Source organism: Salvelinus fontinalis, chromosome 40 (genome assembly GCF_029448725.1).
Source record: "Salvelinus fontinalis isolate EN_2023a chromosome 40, ASM2944872v1, whole genome shotgun sequence".
NCBI classification, from domain to species: Eukaryota; Metazoa; Chordata; class Actinopteri; order Salmoniformes; family Salmonidae; genus Salvelinus; species Salvelinus fontinalis.
The window spans coordinates 30,190,311-30,213,104 of NC_074704.1; the positions used below are offsets into that span (position 1 = coordinate 30,190,311).

General features: G+C 44.4%; 1 protein-coding gene and 1 long non-coding RNA gene across 18 annotated transcripts in view; both read left to right on the forward strand.

The window, feature by feature from the left end:
* Positions 1-22,794, forward strand: part of LOC129839337 (voltage-dependent P/Q-type calcium channel subunit alpha-1A-like) — a 202,233-nt gene that overhangs the window by 95,431 nt on the left and 84,008 nt on the right. For 16 of the 17 annotated variants that reach the window (XR_008757004.1, XR_008757003.1, XM_055906682.1 and 13 more), the window contains exons 10-20: positions 833-901; positions 1,783-1,977; positions 2,415-2,527; positions 3,934-4,046; positions 4,522-4,653; positions 5,192-5,264; positions 6,137-6,254; positions 6,684-6,751; positions 7,455-7,561; positions 13,054-13,107; positions 14,360-14,516. Coding sequence is in view for 15 of the 17 variants with exons in the window: in XM_055906682.1 (XP_055762657.1) it covers positions 833-901; positions 1,783-1,977; positions 2,415-2,527; positions 3,934-4,046; positions 4,522-4,653; positions 5,192-5,264; positions 6,137-6,254; positions 6,684-6,751; positions 7,455-7,561; positions 13,054-13,107; positions 14,360-14,516 (1,199 nt within the window). In the remaining 2 variants the exon portion in view is untranslated. The remainder of the gene's footprint in view (positions 1-832; positions 902-1,782; positions 1,978-2,414; positions 2,528-3,933; positions 4,047-4,521; positions 4,654-5,191; positions 5,265-6,136; positions 6,255-6,683; positions 6,752-7,454; positions 7,562-13,053; positions 13,108-14,359; positions 14,517-22,794) is intronic. The other variant, XM_055906691.1, reaches the window with a different exon arrangement.
* Positions 7,577-12,501, forward strand: LOC129839342 (uncharacterized). The gene is made up of 2 exons (XR_008757005.1): positions 7,577-9,869; positions 9,902-12,501. It is a non-coding gene; the product is annotated as an uncharacterized LOC129839342 (long non-coding RNA).

Below are 22,794 nucleotides of genomic sequence, written 5' to 3' on the forward strand. Positions count from 1 at the left end.
CAGTAATCGCTGTTCTGATGTCCAGAAGCTCTTTTCAATCATAAGAGACAGTAGCAGCAACATTATGTACCAAATGAGTTACACTCACACGAAACAACTAACAAAATAGTACAGTTGGTTAGGAGCCCGTAAAACGGAGCAAGATTATTTTATTTGTCAAATGGCAGCCAAGCATCGATTATCATGTCACCAGAATAAGACCCTCGATATTTACTGGAAAGGAACATCAAGCTCATCACGTTGCACTTTCACCACAGAACGGCTCATAATAATGGCCGGAAAGGAGGAAATGGAATGGCATCAAACACATGGAAACCATGTTTGGTGTATTTGTTACCATTCCACGAACTCCGCTCCAGTCGTTAAAACGTGCCCGTCCTCCCTAATGAAGGTTCCACCAACCTCCTATGACTTTCACAACACTGTCTTTCATCTGGAGCCTAATAAACAATGTGCTTTCCTGACGAGTCTTAGTGGGAGGACCACACAACATGTCATCGCGTGACGCCAAGTTTACGATATGATGGTTATTATATCAATATTTGCGCATAAAAGGGTTTCCACCGCCATTTCTCGCATAATTCATTTTACTGACACAAAAAGATCCCACTTTGTCTTGCGTATTTTGTTTTGTCGACATTTCGAAAGTTTGGCGAAGAATGTTCGGTTTCCATCAGGCCTGTCATGATGGAAATCCGATATGTACTTTACTGGCATAAAAAGGTTGGATGGAAACCTTGTTTGTGATACCGAGAGAGAGAATGAGTGTGTGTGTTTGAGAGAGAGAGAGAGAGAGAGAGATTGGAACATTCTATCTTTCTATATCCTCCAGGTACCGTCAAGACCAAGAACAAGAAAGAGCTGCTGAATCCAGAGGAGGGGGAAGACGGTGGAGCTAATGGTTTTTATTACACAATTATTTATAATATCATAATAATATAACGAAGAAGCATTACCGTGTAAAACAGGGATCTTCAACCTTTTCTTGCTCAGGCGCCCCCTCCCAGGCAACCGGCAACCCAGGGACCCCCATCATACGTTAGCAAAAATAAATGTATCATGTATTTTCTTTTAGGTGAATGATTATGGCAAGGAGAACTAATCAACATTTTAATATGAATAGATTTGGTAGATCTTTTCATTATTTTGACCTCCCCACATTATAATTGGAGGCAGTGTAGACTAGAACACAGGCTATTAGCTAGAAAGGTAACTCCAAACACATTTTCACTAAAAGCAGCTCTTTAGCTGGTTAAACAAAAGTTAGCAAAGTGTTGGCAAAAATGTATGTTCAAGTCAAGAAAGCTTTTACCATCAGTCAGCTGCACTTGACTGTTTGCGGGTGCTTTTTCAAAGTCTATGTCAGAGACTTCAGTGAGTGTAATTTGCTCAATGTTAGGAGTTGAGAAATACATTCCACGTCATTAGAAGGAAGATATTCTAATATTTCCTGTAGGTATGCCACTGGAATTGTGATACAGTGAGTTATAATTGAAATAATCTGTCTGTAAACAATTGTTGGGAAAATTACTTGTGTCATGCACAAAGTAGATGTCCTAACCACCGTGCCAAAACTATAGTTTGTTAACAAGAAATTTGTGGAGTGGTTGAAAAACGAGTTTTAACGACTCCAACCTGAGTGTATGTAAACTTCCGACTTCAACTGTATGACAAAAGTAAAAATACTTAGCATAGAAATAGCACAGATAGAACGGATCTACCGCTTATCAAACGTTGTTTTCAAGGCGAATGACAGATCTATAACTCTTCATCTTCTTCTAGGAGACCCGTTTGGCCGAGGTGGTCTACAGGATGGGTCCAACTACAATAGGAACGAGCGGCGGATCCGGTTCTTCATCCGTAAGATGGTGAAGACTCAGGCCTTCTACTGGACCGTACTGAGTCTGGTGGGCCTCAACACCATGTGTGTGGCGGTGGTACACTATGAACAGCCTGATATCCTCTCCGACTTTCTCTGTGAGTAGATGTACATGCACACACACACACATTAAAACACACACACGCACATGCAAACACACCCACACACTCCATGATCACACACACACCTCACCTCAACACAATGTGCACTACGACCAGGCCTGAGATGCTGTCCTCCTGTCTCTGTGAGTCTCACGCACACTTCCTGAACTGAAGTGATTATGCATGGCTAGTGTCCAGTCTAATTTCCATAAGATGTCTAGCTGATGAAGTCTATTAGTCATGTAGAGTTATCATCACAGCAGTCTGCCATCATAGACTAGCTAGTGTCATTATTGATCTCCAGTCATCTAACCTGATTCTCTATCTCTTCCCTTCCTCCTTCTCTACCCACTTTCTCTTTCTCTCTGTCTAAATCCCCCTTCTCTCCTCATGTCTCTCTCTCTCTCTCGCTCTCTCTCTCTCTCTCTCTCCAGTCTATGCAGAGTTTATATTCTTGGGCCTGTTCATGTCAGAGATGTGTATTAAGATGTATGGCTTGGGGACTAGGCCCTACTTCAACTCCTCCTTCAACTGCTTTGACTGTGTTGTGAGTAGAGATGTTACTCCTGCTACTACTATACTACTACTATACTACTACCATATTACCACTATACTACTATATTACTACTATACTACCATATTACTACTATACTACTGCTGTATTACTATATTACTACTATACTACCACTATACCACTACTATATTACAATATCACTACTATACTACTACTATACTCCTACCATATTACACCCATACTACTATACCACTACCATGGTACTACTATATTACTACTATACTACCATATTACTGCTATACTACTGCTGTATTGCTATATTACTACTATACTACCACTATACCACTACTATATTACAATATCACTACTATACTACTACTATACTACTACTATACTACTACCATATTACAACCATAGTACTATACCACTACCATGGTACTACTATATTACTACTATACTACCATATTACTACCATATTACTACTATACTACTACTGTATTACTACTATACTACTACTATATTACAATATTACTACTATACCACTACACTACCACTATATTACTACTATACTACAATATCACTGCTATACTACCACTATATTGCTGCTATACTGCTACTATATTACTACTATACTGTTACTATATTACTACTATACTACTACTATTACTACTATACTACTACATTACTACTATTCTTATACTATAACACTGCATATTACTATATTACTACTTCTGTTCTACTACTGTGCTACTACTACAATACTACTATATCACTATATTACTACTATTCTACTACTATACTACTACTATATTACTAAATTACTACTACTACATTACTACTGTTCTACTACTATACTAATATATTACTACCATACTACTACTATACCACCAGTATACCACTAATATATTACTGCTATACTACTACTATACCACCAGTATACTGCCAATATATTAATACTATACTACTGATATTCCACCAGTATACTACTAATATATTACTACTATACTACTACTATACAACCAATATGCTGCTAATATATTACTACTATACTACTACTAAACCCCCAGTATACTACTAATATATTACTACCATACTACTACTGTACCACCAGTATACTACTAATATATTACTACTATTACTATACTGCTACTATACCACCAGTATACTACTACTATATTATTACTATACTACTACTATGCCACCAGTATACTACTAAAATATTACTACTATACTACTACTATACCACCAGTATACTACTACTATAGCTTCTACTGCTGTTGATAATGTGCATCTGAAGCTGAAAATCATTTCATTGGCACTAGCTGAACTACATTGACTATGAAGTGATGATACCTTTTGTTTGTATCATTCAGAACCAGTCAATTCACTTTGTGTGTGTTCTAATCCACATGACTGCATGTGATGTGTGTGTGTGTTAGGTGATCGTGGGCAGTATATTTGAGGTGATATACGCGGTCATTAAGCCAGGGACATCGTTTGGCATCAGTGTGTTAAGAGCCCTCCGACTCCTCAGGATCTTCAAAGTCACCAAGTGAGTCTCACACACACATGCAGCGTTGTTTGGCCTCAGTCACCAATGGATTCTGTGTTTCACCACTGCTACAGGCTAGTTACATCATCAGCCTTTCTGCATTCTTTTCTCATTTTCTCTCTGATTCTATTTTCCAGTCGGCCATCACTGCTGTCTGCCTCTGTCTCTTTTCCTCCCTTGCTTTCTTCTCTTTCTCTGACCTAGCCAGTTTGACAAAAAAGTGCTTTGATGTCTTGATGTTTTTTTATGCCTGTCCACTAATCTCTCTCTTCCCCTTCTTCCTTTCTTTCTTTTTCCTTCATACCCTCTCTCTCTCTCTCTCTCTCTCTCTCTCTCTCTCTCTCTCTCTCTCTCTCTCTCTCTCCCCCTCTTTCTCATCCTCTCTCTCTCTCTCTCTCCCTCCCCATCTTTCTCATTCTCTCTCTCTCTCCCTCCCCATCTTTCTCATTCTCTCTCCTCATCCCTCTCTCCCTAGGTACTGGGCCCCTCTACGTAACTTGGTGGTATCATTACTCAACTCTATGAAGTCCATCATCAGTTTGCTCTTCCTCCTCTTCCTCTTCATTGTCGTCTTTGCCCTTTTGGGCATGCAGCTCTTCGGTGGACAGTCAGTACACACACACATACACACACACAGATTCACACGCACGCTGACACACACACACACACACACACACACACACACACACACACACACACACACACACACACACACACACACACACACACATACATGCAGGAATCCAAGGGCTGTTACGTACACACCCACACACACACATACATAGACAATGGGAGGCAGGTAGACATTGGGCCAGTAACCCAAAGGTCGCTGGTTCGAATCCCCAGGCCGACTAGGTGAAAAATATGTTGATGTTCCCTTGAGCAAGGCACTTAATCCTAACTGCTCCTGTAAGTCGCTCTGGATAAGAACATCTGTTAAATAATACACACACACGCATAAACTGATGATGGACTTCATGGCGTGGAGAGAGAGACTTGAGGAACTGTCAACTCACAATGGACTTCCTTCTGTGTGGATCTGTCCGGACGTATCCATGATATATCATAATTTCTCGCACTTCTCTCTCGCTCGCTCCTCTCTCTCCCTTTGTCCCTCTCTCGCCCTCTCTCTTTCTCCCTCCCAGATTCAACTTTGAAGGTGGCACGCCGGCCACCAACTTTGACACCTTTCCTGCAGCTATAATGACAGTATTTCAGGTTAGACATTAGACCATTCTTTGGTGATACAGGGCGTTTTCACATGTGAGATTTGGTTACCTGGTTTGGTTTCCTGGAGCGTTTGTGAGAATTCGATATAATACGTCGCGATTAGAAACATGCACATTTGACATGACGTCAGCGAGCTAGCATGTTTACAACAGGCCAAAACATACACACGGCTCACGCTGCCGCAGTACAATACCTGGTAGGTCCACTGTTCCTGCATCTTAGACCCACTACTCACGCAGGGCCAGGATTCGCTACAGCCAGGTATTACACATGCCTACTAGAGCGAATCGGGGCACCAAACGCCCCATGATTGGGATCACACAGGGGGATGGGCCCACGCTGTAGGTCCTGTCTCATACCAAACACCTGCTCTCTGCTTTTGACGCGGTACTACAGCACTCTGGTCATTGTGTTCACATCCTGTTTTTAGATTTGATTGGCTGCTCCAGTCTCTGACTCGTAGGACTTGTTTCTTATTGTATTTAGTTCTCCTGTTTCTCTGACTACCTTGACTCACGCTGTGTGAACATTGTGTGAACACGCCTTGTGCGTTGATTACTTGTGTAGTAACATCTTGTATTTTTCTCCCGTGAGTGTGCGCACATACAAATGACTCAACACTAGTGTTTTACTGTGCCGTGTGTCATATGGAAACTGCACAGATATGACGTGTGTCATGTATGATGATCTGTGTGTGTGTGTGCGTGCGTGCGTGTGTGTGTGTGTGTGCGTGTGTGTGTGCGTGTGTGTGTGTGTGTACGTGCGTGCGTGCGTGCGTGCCTGTGTGTGTGCGTGTGTGTGTGCGCGCCTGTGTGTGCGTGTGCGTGCGTGCGTGCGTGTGTGCGTGTGCGTGTGTTCAGATCCTGACGGGTGAAGACTGGAACATGGTGATGTATGATGGGATCAAGTCTCAGGGAGGAGTAAACGGTGGAATGGCCTACTCCGTCTTCTTCATAGTGCTCACACTCTTCGGCAACTGTATCCTGATGACCATGGCTCTATGCTGACACACACACACACACACACACACACACACACACACACACACACACACACACACACACACTCACACACACACACACACTCACACTCACACTCACACACACACACACACACACACACAGTTCTATGCTGATACACACGTAAACGCACACATACACACAGAGGCACACATAAATGCATACACACATGCACCACACACACACACACATCCACATATAAATGCATTACACAAACGCACACATAGTACAATTGAAGTCTCTCTGTGGTGTGTAATGCGACACGTAAAAACACACGTACAGACATTCTAGAGGAACACAGAGGGAACAGATACTCATCAGAATGTCATGGCTTGTGTCACAATGTTTCTGAGTTGGTCCTTTCAGTTCCCTAACCCCCTGCTCTCAGACACCCTGCTGAATGTGTTCTTAGCTATCGCCGTGGACAATCTGGCCAATGCTCAGGAGTTGACCAAGGTACTGGACCACATTATACCTTTCTTTACCTCACCCGGTTATTACCTTTCTATAACTGTACATAACCTGGCTATGGCTGTACATAACCTGGCTATAACTGCACATAACCTGGCTATGACTGTATGGGTGAAGTTATCCTTATACTCTATGCTGATCTTGGGTCAGTTTTGCGTTTTCCACAATAACGTTAAGGTTAGGATTTGGGGATGGCAAGCTGATCCTAGAGCTGTCCTTACTGTACCTCACCTGGCGATTATGGTACTAGGGTTGCACAATTCTGGTCACTTTCCCCAAATTCCCAGGGTTTTCCAGGATTCCTGTATTTCCTGCTTATGCCCTCCTAATTCCAGGAACTTCCAACAAGGATTTCTGGAAAACTAGGGAATTTTGGGAATTATACTGTACTGTTTTACTCTTCTACTGAGCCTGTCTACTACTGACTGGACCAGACTATAGGCCTTATTCAGACGGCGGCCATTGTTAATTGACTAACGTTCTACACCCCACTAGCTGTCAATGATAGAACATACAAACTGAATAAGGTCTATTTCATATAGCTAATGTTCTCTCTCTCTCTCTCTCTCTCTCTCTCTCTCTCTCACTCTTTTTTTATCTCTCTATTTATTTCTCTCCCTCTCTCTCCCTCTGTTTATTTCTCCTTCCCTCTCCCTCCCTCTCTCTCCCTCTCTCTCTCTCTCTCCAGGATGAGGAGGAGCAAGAAGAGGCAGCTAATGCCAAGACAACCCTGCAGAAGGCCAAGGAGGTGGCTGAAGTTAGTCCTCTGTCTGCCGCTAACCTCTCCATCGCTGCGTGAGTAGAGTACACATCTATCTATCTAGATTATATCTATCTATATTCTATCTATCTATCTATATTCTATCTATCTATCTATATTCTATCTATCTATCTATCTATATTCTATATATCTACAGTGCATTCGGAAAGTATTCAGATCCCTTTACCTTTTTCACATTTCTTACATTACAGCTTCATTTTAAAATGGATTTAAAACAAATAATCCTCATCAATCTACACACAACAGCCAATAATGACAAAGCGAAAACAGATTATTAGAATGTAAATACCTTATTTACATAAGTATTCAGACCCTTTGCTATGAGACTCAAAATTGAGATCAGGTGCATCCTGTTTCCATTGATCATCTTTGATGTTTCTACAATTTGATTGGAGTCCATCTGTGGTACATTTAATTGATTGGACATGATTTGGAAAGGCACACACCTGTCTATATAAGGTCCTACAGTTGACAGTGCATGTCAGAGCAAAAAAAACAAGCCGTGAGGTTGAAGGATTTGTCTGTAGAGCTCCGAGACAGGATTGTGTTGAGGCACAGATCTGGGGAATGGTACCAAACATTTCTGCAGCATTGAAGGTCCCCAAGAACACAGTGGCCTCCATCATTCTTAAATGGAAAAAGTTTAGAACCACCAAGACTCTTCCTAGAGCTGTCCGCCCGGCCAAACTGAGCAATCGGAGGAGAAGGGCCTTGGTCAGGGAGGTGACCAAGAACCCGATGGCCACTCTGACAGAGCTGCAGAGTTCCTCTGTGGAGATGGGAGAATCTTCCAGAGGGACTACCATCTCTGCAGCATTCCACCAATCAGGCCTTCATGGTAGAGTGGCCAGATGGAAGCCGCTCCTCAGTAAAAGACACGACAGACTGCTCGGAGTTAGCCAAAAGGCACCTAAAGGACTCTCAGACATTGAAAAACAAGATTCTCTGGTCTGATGAAACTAAGATTGAACTCTTTGGCCTCAATGCCAAGCGCCACGCCTGGAGGAAACCTGGCACCATCCCCACGGTAAAGCATGGGAGACTAGTCAGAATCGAGGGAAAGATGAACAGAGCAAATTACAGAGAGATCCTTGATGGAAACCTGCTCCAGAGCGCTCAGGACCTCAGACTGGGGTGAAGATTCACTTTCCAACAGGACACCAACCCCTAAGCAAACAGCCAAGACAACGCAGGAGTGTCTTCAGGACAAGTCTCTGAATGTCCTTGAGTGGCCCAGCCAGAGCCCGGACTTGAACCCGATCGAACATCTCTGGATAGACCTGAAAATAGCTGTGCAGCTTGAGAGGATCTGCAGCGATTAATGGGAGAAACTCTCCAAATACAGGTGTGCCAAACTTGTAGCGTCATACCCAAAAAGACTCAAGGTTGTAATCGCTGCCAAAGGTGCTTCAACAAAGTACTGAGTAAAGGGTCTGAATACTTATGTAAATTTAATATTTATGTTTTGTTTTTTTTGACATTTGCAAAAATTTATAAAAACCTGTTTTTGCTTTGGCATTATGGGGTATTGTTTCTAGATTGATGAGGGGGAAAAACTATGTAATACATTTTAGAATAAGGCTGTAATGTAACAAAATGTGTAAAAAATGAAGGGGTCTGAATACTTTCTGAATGCACTGTATCTATATATCTATATATCTATCTAACTATATTCTATCTATCTATATATCTATCTATATTCTATCTATCTATATATCTATCTATATTCTATCCATCTATCTATCTATATTATATATGTTTTCTATCCATCTATCTATCTATATTATATCTATCTATAATCTATCTATATTCTGTCTATCTATCTATCTATATTCTGTCTATCTATCTATCTATATTCTCTCCATCTATATATCTATATTATATCTATCTATCTATATTCTATCTATATTCTATCTATATTATATCTATCTATCTGTCTGTTGCTAGATCTGTGGTTATTTCAGTAGTGTCACTAATGGGAAGCGAATACACTGATACACTGGAAACAGTTGCTACTGTACACACACACACACACACACACACACACACACACACACACACACACACACACACACACACACACACACACACACACACACACACACACACACACACACACACACACACACACACACACACACACACACACAGTACATCAGTACTCAGTCTAATGTACACTCCAACACTCTACTCAATCCGACCGACACACACTTCAAGACTCAATCTGATGCACACGCCATCTCCCACTCGACCTAAATCTCCGTAGCCACTGACCTAGGCTTCTTCAACTTTAATCACAGTCATCATCCAAAGAGGTACAAGGTTAAATACACTACAGTAATTATGAGAAGGAGGTTAAATACACTATACTAGTTATGAGAAGGAAGCATGGTTAAATATACTAATTGATCTTCGAGGAGTGGCAAGGTCCCATAAAAAAAACATACGAAGCATCATCAAATTTGACAGTGAGTGCACTAAAACGTAATTCCACCCTAATTCCATTCAGAGTCAATGGAAACGAGCTAAGTGGCTACGCGGCAACGCTAGCGGGCAAAGACAGACTACAGCCAGAAGAATGGCATTTTCTTATCATCAAAGACAGTGACAGGAAAATGAAATAGTTTCTACTGAAATTCTGTGGCCCTTTGAAATGTTTGATGTGCCCTTTTGTGTGTGTGTGTTCCATTGTCTGCTGTTTCTGCAAGGAGAAGCAGATTTTACATAAGCCCCTCTAGCTCTTTATAAAAAGTCCTTACCCAGTACTCTATGCCTGTCTTAGTGTTTTTTACACGGAGAACAATAGGTTTAGTCATGTCTTAGAGGACATAGGGGATGGGAAGGAGGAGAGAGTGTGTGTGTACATTTCCCTACTATATATTAACCATACTGTATTAAGATACTGTTTATCAAGACTTCATGTTACACAATATTACAGGCTGCATTTACACAGGCAGCCCAATTCTGATCTTTTGACCAATCAGATCAGCTCTTTTGGGCAAAAGATTAGAATTGGGCTGCCTGTGTAAACGCAGCCATAGACACACACATTCAAGGTCCCATACATCAGATACTAATGTCTTTGACTTTGTGGTCGTGATTTAAACAGAGGCACAAACACATTACTCCAACAACTAACCCCCTCCACACAGTCTTCTAAATGTTGTCACAGTACCAGTATCGCAATACTACCACACCTGATTGTCCATGGCAGGAAGGAAAACAGAAAGCAGACTAAACTCTTTGCTCCTGTAAAATATAGTGTGCTATAACATGGAATAGAAACATGTGACTCTGGGTGACATCGTAAGGCTGTAAAATATAGTGTGCTATAGCTTGGAATAGAAACATGTGACTCTGGGTGACATCGTAAGGCTGTTTGTTTCCAACATGAGAAACTTACATTTGTTTTACCAAATTTCTATCCGCATGTTAAATGTGCAACCAGAGGGAAAACAACTCTAGACCACCTTTACTCCACACACAGGGACGCGTACAAAGCTCTCCCTCGCCCTCCATTTGGCAAATCTGACAATAATTCTATCCTGCTGATTCCTGCTTACAAGCAAAAATTAAAGCAGGAAGCACCAGTGACTCTGTCAATAAAAAAATGGTCAGATCGTCCCCACAGTGACCGCGTAAATACCCCAACCAGAAGCCATGGATTACAGTCAACATCCGCACTGAGCTAAAGGCTAGAGCTGCCGCTTTCAAGGAGCGGGACTCTAACCCAGACGCTTATAAGAAATCCCGCTATGCCCTCCGATGAACCATCAAATAAGCAAAGTGTCAATACAGGACTAAGATCGACTCGTACTACACCGGCTCCGACGCCCGTCGGATGTGGCGAGGCTTGAAAACCTATTCCCCCTCGGGAGACTGAAAAGATTTGGCATGGGTCCTCAGATCCTCAAAAGGTTCTACAGCTGCATCATCGAGAGCATCCTGACTGGTTGCATCACTGCCTGGTATAGCAACTGCTCGGCCTCCGACCACAAGGCACTACAGAGGTAGTGCGTACGGCCCAGTACATCACTGGGGCCAAGCTTCCTGCCATCCAGGACCTATATACCAGGCGGTGTCAGAGGAAGGCCCTAAAAATTGTCAAAGACTCCACCCACCCCAGTCATAGACTGTTCTCTCTGCTACCGCACGGCAAGCGGTACCGGAGCGCCAAGTCTAGGTCCAAGAGGCTTCTAAACAGCTTCTATCCCCAATCCATAAGACTCCTGCCACTGCTACTCTCTGTTATTATCTATGCATAGTCACTTTAATAACTCTACCTGCATGTACATATGGGGCGGCAGGTAGCCTAGTGGTTAGAGCGTTGGACTTGTAACCCCGAGCTGACAAGGTAAAAAAATCTAAATAAATAATAATCTGTCGTTCTGCCCCTGAACAAGGCAGTTAACCCACTGTTCCCCTGAACAAGGCAGTTAACCCACTGTTCCCCTGAACAAGGCAGTTAACCCACTGTTCCCCTGAACAAGGCAGTTAACCCACTGTTCCCCTGAACAAGGCAGTTAACCCACTGTTCCCCTGAACAAGGCAGTTAACCCACTGTTCCCCTGAACAAGGCAGTTAACCCACTGTTCCCCTGAACAAGGCAGTTAACCCACTGTTCCCCTGAACAAGGCAGTTAACCCACTGTTCCCCTGAACAAGGCAGTTAACCCACTGTTCCCCTGAACAAGGCAGTTAACCCACTGTTCCGAGGCCGTCATTGTAAATAACAATGTGTTTTTAACTGACTTGCCTAGTTAAATAAAGACAAGAGAAACAATTACCTTGACTAACCAGTGCCCCCGCCGCACACTGCTCTTTAACTACTTGTAACTTCTATTTCTTATTCTTATTCATATTTTTTAAACTGCATTGTTGGTTAGGGGATTGTAAGTAAGCGTTTCACTGTTGTATTCGGCGCATGTGACTAATAAAATTTGATTTGGTTTGAAGTCCGCTTTATGTTTTGTTTTCTTGTGAGACTGGTATCATGACAACCCTAAAGGTTGTTTAAACATGGGAAGGTTGTAGCAGCGCTGTTTGTATACACGCCACCTACCGGTAACTAACCCTCCTCCAAACCAACCCTTCTTCCTACACGAACACACTAACTCACTCTTCTAAACGTTGTCTAAAGGTTGTCTGAAGGTTCTGTAAATGTTGTGAGAAGATTTGCCACATCTTCTTACACTAACTGCCAGGACTCACTCTTTCACTCTTGCGAACGTTGTATAAACGTTGTATATAGTAGAGGTGGAGGGAGGACATTACTAACCTCACTAACCCTATTTCTAACACCCCTATTTCTCATTACACTAACAACACTCTGAGCACACCCACTCTTCTCAACGTTGTGGAAACGTTGTGGACAGAAAGAAAAAAGGAAATGTTGTGAGAAGGTTGTATATAAACGTTGTGTACGGTAGAAGTGGTGGGAGGAAGGTTGTGGCGACGTTGTTTTTATGTTGGTTGTGTCGCTCCCTCCCTCCTTGTCTCCTCTTCAGAGTGACAGTAACAAAAACTGAGCGTATCGATGCCACAGAGAATGTGCTTGACTGGTATTTACTCGTTTATCTCATTTTACGCTTTACTTTTTTATTTTTTTATTTTAATTTGATCCTTTCCTCATCCATCCTTTTCTGGTGTTGTTTTTCCTTTATTTTTGTTGTTTGTGTCGTTCTTTTGTTAGTGTAGTTTTTTCAGTCTGTCTTTCCGTGCTGTTTCATGATTAGGGTTGCAAAATTCTAAAAACTTCCGGGGGTAAAAAAATATATTTTTACAAATTTTCAGTTGAATAATTCCAGTTGGGGTTTCTGGAACACCTGGGAACTTTGGGAACGTGTTTGGGTTTTGCCAATCCTAATTCCTGATCCTTGTTTTGGTGTTTGTTCACCTCTGGCTGGCTGTCATTTTGTTAGTAGGTGTGATAAGCTGGCTAGCTGGGGTCGTTGGGGTCAATTCCAGTTTCAATTCAGTAGATTCAAAAGGATGAATTGAAATGTCATATTTGAATTGAAAACTGATAAGGATTTGTCATCATTCACGTCTAGAATGATCTGAAATATCTGAATCGTTGGAGGTAAGAGGTGTTGGTGAGGTACTCGAGGGGGAGGACAGGAGGGGTCATTTGGGAGGGGACCGGGGGTGGGGGTGCAGTTGAGGGGGGGGGGGCTGACGGCTGTAACACATTTCACCCCCTACTTTCTCAAAAGTCCATGGCTCTGTCTTCATCTCTGTCTTCGTCTCTGTCTTTGTCTCTGTCTTTGTCTCTGTCTTTGTCTCTGTCTTTGTCTCGCAATAAGGGTATCGTTTGTATGCATTGAAACAAATTGTTTGAGATTTTGTTGGTATAATGTTGGTAAAATAATGTGGTTTAAAAATTCAACTAACAAAAAGGTTTACTCAACAAAATCTTGTAATACACAATTTATGTGTAAAGACTACCTTAATTTGAGGTATCTGTCGATGTTTTGGCACTTCCATCATAATCATCTTCACCACCATCATCATCGTAATCATCATCATCATCACAGCAACCTCTGCAGTGTATTCCTATGTGGGCTACAAGGACTCTTCTCACTGGCTGTCTGTCTGCTGTTGGGTCTATGACATCATCGCTTAGGGGGGCTGTGAGAAACAAAACATCTAGCTATCTCTTCTATCTCTTCTAGCAACATTCACAACTGATCCCCTTCTCTTCTTTCTTATCCCTCTCTTCCTCTCCGCATCTTCTTCTTCTACACTTCCCTCTCTCTCTCTCTCTTTCTTTCTTTCTTTCTTCCTAATTTTCTTTATTTTCTCTCCCCACAGTAAGGAGCAGCAGAAGAATAACAAGGCTGGTGGTAAATCAGTGTGGGAACAGAGGACCAGTGAGATAAGGAGACAGAATCTGATGACCAGCAGAGAGGCCCTGTACAACGAGATGGACACGGAGGACTGGAAGGTCAGGGGAGAGGGGGAGGGAGAGGTGAGAGACACAGCACACTGGAAGGTCAGGGGAGAGGGGGAGGGAGAGGTGAGAGACACAGCACACTGGAAGGTCAGGGGAGAGGGAGAGAGAGGTGAGAGATACAGCACACTGGAAGGTCAGGTGAGAGGGGGAGGGAGAGGTGAGAGACACAGCACACTGGAAGGTCAGGGGAGAGGGGGAGGGAGAGGTGAGAGACACAGCACACTGGAAGGTCAGGGGAGAGGGGGAGGGAGAGGTGAGAGACACATCACACTGGAAGGTCAGGGGAGAGGGGGGGGTGAGAGACACAGAACACTGGAAGGTCAGGGGAGAGGGGGGGGGTGAGAGACACAGCACACTGGAAGGTCAGGGGAGAGGGGGAGGGAGAGGTGAGAGACACAGAACACTGGAAGGTCAGGGGAGAGGGGGAGGGAGAGGTGAGAGACACAGCACACTGGAAGGTCAGGGGAGAGGGGGAGGGAGAGGTGAGAGACACAGCACACTGGAAGGTCAGGGGAGAGAGGGAGGTAGAGGTGAGAGACATGGAGGACTGGAAGGTCTGGGGAGAAGAGGAGGGAGAGGTAAGAGATACAGAACACTGGAAGGTCGGGGGGGGGGGGTGAGAGATACAGAGGACTGGAAGGTCAGGGGAGAGGAGGGGGAGAGGTGAGAGACATGGAGGACTTGAAGGTCAGGGGAGAGGAGGAGGGAGAGGTGAGAGACATGGAGGACTGGAAGTTCAGGGGAGAAGAGGAGGGAGAGGTGAAAGACACAGAAGACTGGAAGATCAGGGAAGAGGAGGAGGGAGAGGTGAGAGACACAGAAGATTGGAAGATCAGGGAAGAGGAGGAGGGAGAGGTGAGAGACACAGAAGATTGGAAGGTCAGGGGAGAAGAGGAGGGAGAGGTGAAAGACACAGAAGACTGGAAGGAATGTCAGGGGAGAGGAGGAGGGAGAGATGAGAGACATGGAGGACTAGAAGGTCAGTGGAGAGGAGGAGGGAGAGGTGAGAGACATGGAGGACTAGAAGGTCAGGGGATAAGAGGAGGGAGAGGTGAGAGACATGGAGGACTAGATGGTCAGTGGAGAGGAGGAGGGAGAGGTGAGAGATACAGAACACTGGAAGGTCAGGGGAGAGGGGGGGGGAGAGGTGAGAGACATGGAGGACTAGAAGGTCAGGGAGAGGAGGAGGGAGAGGTGAGAGACATGGAGGACTAGAAGGTCAGGGTTTAAGAGGAGGGAGAGGTGAGAGACATGAAGGACTGGAAGGTCAGTGGAGAAGAGGAGGGAGAGGTGAGAGACATGGATGACTGGAACGTCCGTGGAGAGGAGGAGGAGGAGGGGGAGACATGGAGGACTGGAAGGTCAGGGGAGAGGAGGGAGAGGTGAGAGACATGGAGGACTAGAAGGTCAGGGGAGAGGAGGAGGGAGAGGTGAGAGACATGGAGGACTAGAAGGTCAGGGGAGAAGAGGAGGGAGAGGTGAGAGACATGGATGGCTAGAACGTCCGTGGAGAGGAGGAGGAGGAGGAGGGGGGAGACATGGAGGACTGGAAGGTCAGTGGAGAGGAGGAGGGAGAGGTGAGAGACATGGAGGACTGGAAGGTCAGGGGAGAGGAGGAGGGAGAGGTGAGAGACATGGAGGACTGGAAGGTCAGTGGAGAGGAGGAGGGAGAGGTGAGAGACACAGCACACTGGAAGGTCAGGGGAGAGGGGGAGGGAGAGGTGAGAGACACAGCACACTGGAAGGTCAGGGGAGAGGGAGAGAGAGGTGAGAGATACAGCACACTGGAAGGTCAGGTGAGAGGGGGAGGGAGAGGTGAGAGACACAGCACACTGGAAGGTCAGGGGAGAGGGGGAGGGAGAGGTGAGAGACACAGCACACTGGAAGGTCAGGGGAGAGGGGGAGGGAGAGGTGAGAGACACATCACACTGGAAGGTCAGGGGAGAGGGGGAGGGAGAGGTGAGAGACACAGCACACTGGAAGGTCAGGGGAGAGGGAGAGAGAGGTGAGAGATACAGCACACTGGAAGGTCAGGTGAGAGGGGGAGGGAGAGGTGAGAGACACAGCACACTGGAAGGTCAGGGGAGAGGGGGAGGGAGAGGTGAGAGACACAGCACACTGGAAGGTCAGGGGAGAGGGGGAGGGAGAGGTGAGAGACACATCACACTGGAAGGTCAGGGGAGAGGGGGGGGTGAGAGACACAGAACACTGGAAGGTCAGGGGAGAGGGGGGGGTGAGAGACACAGCACACTGGAAGGTCAGGGGAGAGGGGGAGGGAGAGGTGAGAGACACAGAACACTGGAAGGTCAGGGGAGAGGGGGAGGGAGAGGTGAGAGACACAGCACACTGGAAGGTCAGGGGAGAGGGGGAGGGAGAGGTGAGAGACACAGCACACTGGAAGGTCAGGGGAGAGAGGGAGGTAGAGGTGAGAGACATGGAGGACTGGAAGGTCTGGGGAGAAGAGGAGGGAGAGGTAAGAGATACAGAACACTGGAAGGTCGGGGGGGGGGTGAGAGATACAGAGGACTGGAAGGTCAGGGGAGAGGAGGGGGAGAGGTGAGAGACATGGAGGACTTGAAGGTCAGGGGAGAGGAGGAGGGAGAGGTGAGAGACATGGAGGACTGGAAGTTCAGGGGAGAAGAGGAGGGAGAGGTGAAAGACACAGAAGACTGGAAGATCAGGGAAGAGGAGGAGGGAGAGGTGAGAGACACAGAAGATTGGAAGATCAGGGAAGAGGAGGAGGGAGAGGTGAGAGACACAGAAGATTGGAAGGTCAGGGGAGAAGAGGAGGGAGAGGTGAAAGACACAGAAGACTGGAAGGAATGTCAGGGGAGAGGAGGAGGGAGAGATGAGAGACATGGAGGACTAGAAGGTCAGTGGAGAGGAGGAGGGAGAGGTGAGAGACATGGAGGACTAGAAGGTCAGGGGATAAGAGGAGGGAGAGGTGAGAGACATGGAGGACTAGATGGTCAGTGGAGAGGAGGAGGGAGAGGTGAGAGATACAGAACACTGGAAGGTCAGGGGAGAGGGGGGGGGAGAGGTGAGAGACATGGAGGACTAGAAGGTCAGGGAGAGGAGGAGGGAGAGGTGAGAGACATGGAGGACTAGAAGGTCAGGGTTTAAGAGGAGGGAGAGGTGAGAGACATGAAGGACTGGAAGGTCAGTGGAGAAGAGGAGGGAGAGGTGAGAGACATGGATGACTGGAACGTCCGTGGAGAGGAGGAGGAGGAGGGGAGACATGGAGGACTGGAAGGTCAGGGGAGAGGAGGGAGAGGTGAGAGACATGGAGGACTAGAAGGTCAGGGGAGAGGAGGAGGGAGAGGTGAGAGACATGGAGGACTAGAAGGTCAGGGGAGAAGAGGAGGGAGAGGTGAGAGACATGGATGACTAGAACGTCCGTGGAGAGGAGGAGGAGGAGGAGGGGGGAGACATGGAGGACTGGAAGGTCAGTGGAGAGGAGGAGGGAGAGGTGAGAGACATGGAGGACTGGAAGGTCAGGGGAGAGGAGGAGGGAGAGGTGAGAGACATGGAGGACTGGAAGGTCAGTGGAGAGGAGGAGGGAGAGGTGAGAGACATGGAGGACTGGAAGGTCAGTGGAGAGGAGGAGGGAGAGGTGAGAGACATGGAGGACTAGAAGGTCAGTGGAGAGGAGGAGGGAGAGGTGAGAGACATGGAGGACTAGAAGTTCAGGGGAGAGGAGGAGGGAGAGGTGAGAGACATGGAGGACTAGAAGGTCAGGGGAGATGAGGAGGGAGAGGTGAGAGACATGGAGGACTGGAAGGTCAGGGGAGAAGAGGAGGGAGAGGTGAGAGACATGGATGATTAGAACGTTCGTGGAGAGGAGGAGGGAGAGGTGAGAGACATGGAGGACTGGAAGGTCAGGGGAGAGGAGGAGGGAGAGGTGAGAGACATGGAGGACTGGAAGGTCAGGGGAGAAGAGGAGGGAGAGGTGAGAGACATGGAGGACTGGAAGTTCAGGGGAGAAGAGGAGGGAGAGGTGAGAGACATGGAGGACTGGAAGTTCAGGGGAGAGGAGGAGGGAGAGGTGAGAGACATGGAGGACTAGAAGGTCAGGGGATAAGAGGAGGGAGAGGTGAGAGACATGGAGGACTGGAAGGTCAGGGGAGAAGAGGAGGGAGAGGTGAGAGATACTCATTAAAGGGTTTTTCTTTATTTTTACTATTTTTACATTGTAGAATAATAGTGAAGACAACCAAACTATGAAATAACACATATGGAATCATGTAGTAACCAAAAAAGTGTTAAACTAATCAAAATATATTTAATATTTGAGATTCTTCAAATAGCCACCCTTTGCCTTGATGACAGCTTTGCACACTCTTGGCATTTGCAATCATCAGGAGTCAAGGAGTCATCAGGAGTCAACTGTGTGTATATAATAGTTCAGCAAACTAGAGATTTATGGTTCATAATGGCCGCCATATTGGTGCCTCTGATTCAGAGGGGTTGGGTTAAATGCGGAAGACACATTTCAGTTGAATGTATTCAGTTGTACAACTGACTAGGTATTCCCCTTTCCATTTATGGTTTATAATGGACATCATATTGGTGCCTATGGTTTATAATGGACATCATATTGGTGCCTATGGTTTATAATGCACACCATGTTGGTGCCTATGGTTTATAATGGGCATCATATTGGTGCCTATGGTTTATAATGGACATCATATTGGTGCCTATGGTTTATAATGGACATCATATTGGTGCCTATGGTTTATAATGGGCATCATGTTGGTGACTATGGTTTATAATGGGCATCATATTGGTACCTATGGTTTATAATGGACACCATGTTGGTGCCTATGGTTTATAATGGACATCATATTGGTGCCTATGGTTTAAAATGGGCATCATATTGGTGCCTATGGTTTATAATGGACATCATATTGGTGCCTATGGTTTATAATGGATATCATATTGGTGCCTATGGTTTATAATGGACATCATATTGGTGCCTGTGTCACGATCGTGTTGACGTGAAAGAGAGGACCAAGGCGCAACATGACTTGAATACATCTTCTTTATTAACAACGACGAAGATGAACACGTAACACTTATACACACTAACAAAAACAACAAACGTGAAACCTAAAACGCAAGTGCACACACAAACTACTTACGTTCGACATAAACATCTACAATGACCCACAAACAGCTAAAGCCTATGGCAGCCTTAAATATGGCTCCCAATTAGAGACAACAGAAATCAGCTGTCTCTAATTGAGAACCCATTCTGGCCACCATAGACTTTCCTAAACAACTACACCCAACATAGACACAGCTAGACACATACACTCAACACAAAACCATGAACTACAACCAACACCCCCTCTACCATATAATACCCCAAAATACACACATACCCCATGTCACACCCTGACCTAACTAAAATAATAAATAAAACAAATAATACTAAGGCCAGGGCGTGACACTATGGTTTATAATAGACATCATATTGGTGCCTATGGTTTATAATGGACATCATATTGGTGCCTATGGTTTATAATGGGCATCATATTGGTGCCTATGGTTTATAATGGACATCATATTGGTGCCTATGGTTTATAATGGATATCATATTGGTGCCTATGGTTTATAATGGATATCATATTGGTGCCTATGGTTTATAATGGACATCATGTTGGTACCTATGGTTTATAATGGACATCATATTGGTGCCTATGGTTTATAATGGACATCATATTGGTGCCTATGGTTTATAATGGACATCATATTGGTGCCTATGGTTTATAATGGATATCATATTGGTGCCTATGGTTTATAATGGACATCATATTGGTACCTATGGTTTATAATGGACATCATATTGGTGCCTATGGTTTATAATGGACACCATGTTGGTGCCTATGGTTTATAATGGGCATCATATTGGTGCCTATGGTTTATAATGGGCATCATATTGGTGCCTATGGTTTATAATGGACATCATATTGGTACCTATGGTTTATAATGGGCATCATGTTGGTGCCTATGGTTTATAATGCACACCATGTTGGTGCCTATGGTTTATAATGGACACCATATTGGTGCCTATGGTTTATAATGGACACCATGTTAGTGCCTATGGTTTATAATGGACATCATATTGGTGCCTATGGTTTATAATGCACACCATATTGGTGCCTATGGTTTATAATGGACACCATATTGGTGCCTATGGTTTATAATGGACACCATATTGGTGCCTATGGTTTATAATGGGCATCATATTGGTGCCTATGGTTTATAATGAGCATCATATTGGTGCCTATGGTTTATAATGCACACCATATTGGTGCCTATGGATGCAAAGGCAGGATATATTACTGAAACTTTCGAATTTTGCCAGTAAACTACCAGGATTTCTGTGTGGCCTTATCACATGTAAAATATATCAAATAATCAAAGAAGGTGATTTGAAAATAAAAAAAATGGAATGACTAAACCGTAAAACATAAAGAATCAACTTAGTGAATACCGCTGGTGTTTAATATGAGTTTCAGCATAATATATCCTTTCTATATTTCTTTACACTTGTATTTATTTTACTTTGTCAGTATTTCATTGTTGTAAATGTTCTGCTGTGAAACTGGTGGCAGTTGTGAAGAAAGTCAACAGTTGGAAGAGTTGCAGCGTTAATTGAAACTGGTGGCAGTTGTGAAGAAAGTCAACAGTTGGAAGAGTTGCAGCGTTAATTGAAACTGGTGGCAGTTGTGAAGAAAGTCAACAGTTGGAAGAGTTGCAGCGTTAATTGAAACTGGTGGCAGTTGTGAAGAAAGTCAACAGTTGGAAGAGTTGCAGCGTTAATTGAAACTGGTGGCAGTTGTGAAGAAAGTCAACAGTTGGAAGAGTTGCAGCGTTAATTGAAACTGGTGGCAGTTGTGAAGAAAGTCAACAGTTGGAAGAGTTGCAGCGTTAATTGAAACTGGTGGCAGTTGTGAAGAAAGTCCACAGTTGGAAGAGTTGCAGCGTTAATTGAAACTGGTGGCAGTTGTGAAGAAAGTCAACAGTTGGAAGAGTTGCAGCGTTAATTGAAACTGGTGGCAGTTGTGAAGAAAGTCAACAGTTGGAAGAGTTGCAGCGTTAATTGAAACTGGTGGCAGTTGTGAAGAAAGTCAACAGTTGGAAGAGTTGCAGCGTTAATTGAAACTGGTGGCAGTTGTGAAGAAAGTCAACAGTTGGAAGAGTTGCAGCGTTAATTGAAACTGGTGGCAGTTGTGAAGAAAGTCAACAGTTGGAAGAGTTGCAGCGTTAATTGAAACTGGTGGCAGTTGTGAAGAAAGTCAACAGTTGGAAGAGTTGCAGCGTTAATTGAAACTGGTGGCAGTTGTGAAGAAAGTCAACAGTTGGAAGAGTTGCAGCGTTAATTGAAACTGGTGGCAGTTGTGAAGAAAGTCAACAGTTGGAAGAGTTGCAGCGTTAATTGAAACTGGTGGCAGTTGTGAAGAAAGTCAACAGTTGGAAGAGTTGCAGCGTTAATTGAAACTGGTGGCAGTTGTGAAGAAAGTCAACAGTTGGAAGAGTTGCAGCGTTAATTGAAACTGGTGGCAGTTGTGAAGAAAGTCAACAGTTGGAAGAGTTGCAGCGTTAATTGAAACTGGTGGCAGTTGTGAAGAAAGTCAACAGTTGGAAGAGTTGCAGCGTTAATTGAAACTGGTGGCAGTTGTGAAGAAAGTCAACAGTTGGAAGAGTTGCAGCGTTAATTGAAACTGGTGGCAGTTGTGAAGAAAGTCAACAGTTGGAAGAGTTGCAGAGTTAATTGAAACTGGTGGCAGTTGTGAAGAAAGTCAACAGTTGGAAGAGTTGCAGAGTTAATTGAAAATAACGCTGTTGTTGATTAAATGCTTTTTCCATTAACGAGGCTATTTTCTCTTGATCCATATGGTCTGTCCAGTAGAAACTTATGGACAATATGTTAATACATTTTTTATTAAGTTATTCAGGTCTGAATGACCAAAGTTACCATAGATTGCCATAGATTACCTGTTAATTACCAAAATTACAGACGATTCCGGTAACTTTGGTAAATTACCGATAGCTTTTGGTGCCAAAAATGTCCCACTAGTTACATCCACAATTAGAGCCTTTGGTGACAAAATGGCGGACTGTTTGCTAAAGTCTGTATATCTCTGGTTCTAGGAGTAGGGCTCAGGAAAGGAGAAAGGATTTGAGTTAGAAGAGAATAAACATAGGGTTTTCTTTATTTATGGAAGAATCTTAACTTGAGGTCCACGTGTTAGTATTCTGCCCTTGTTGTTTGCCTATATAAAGT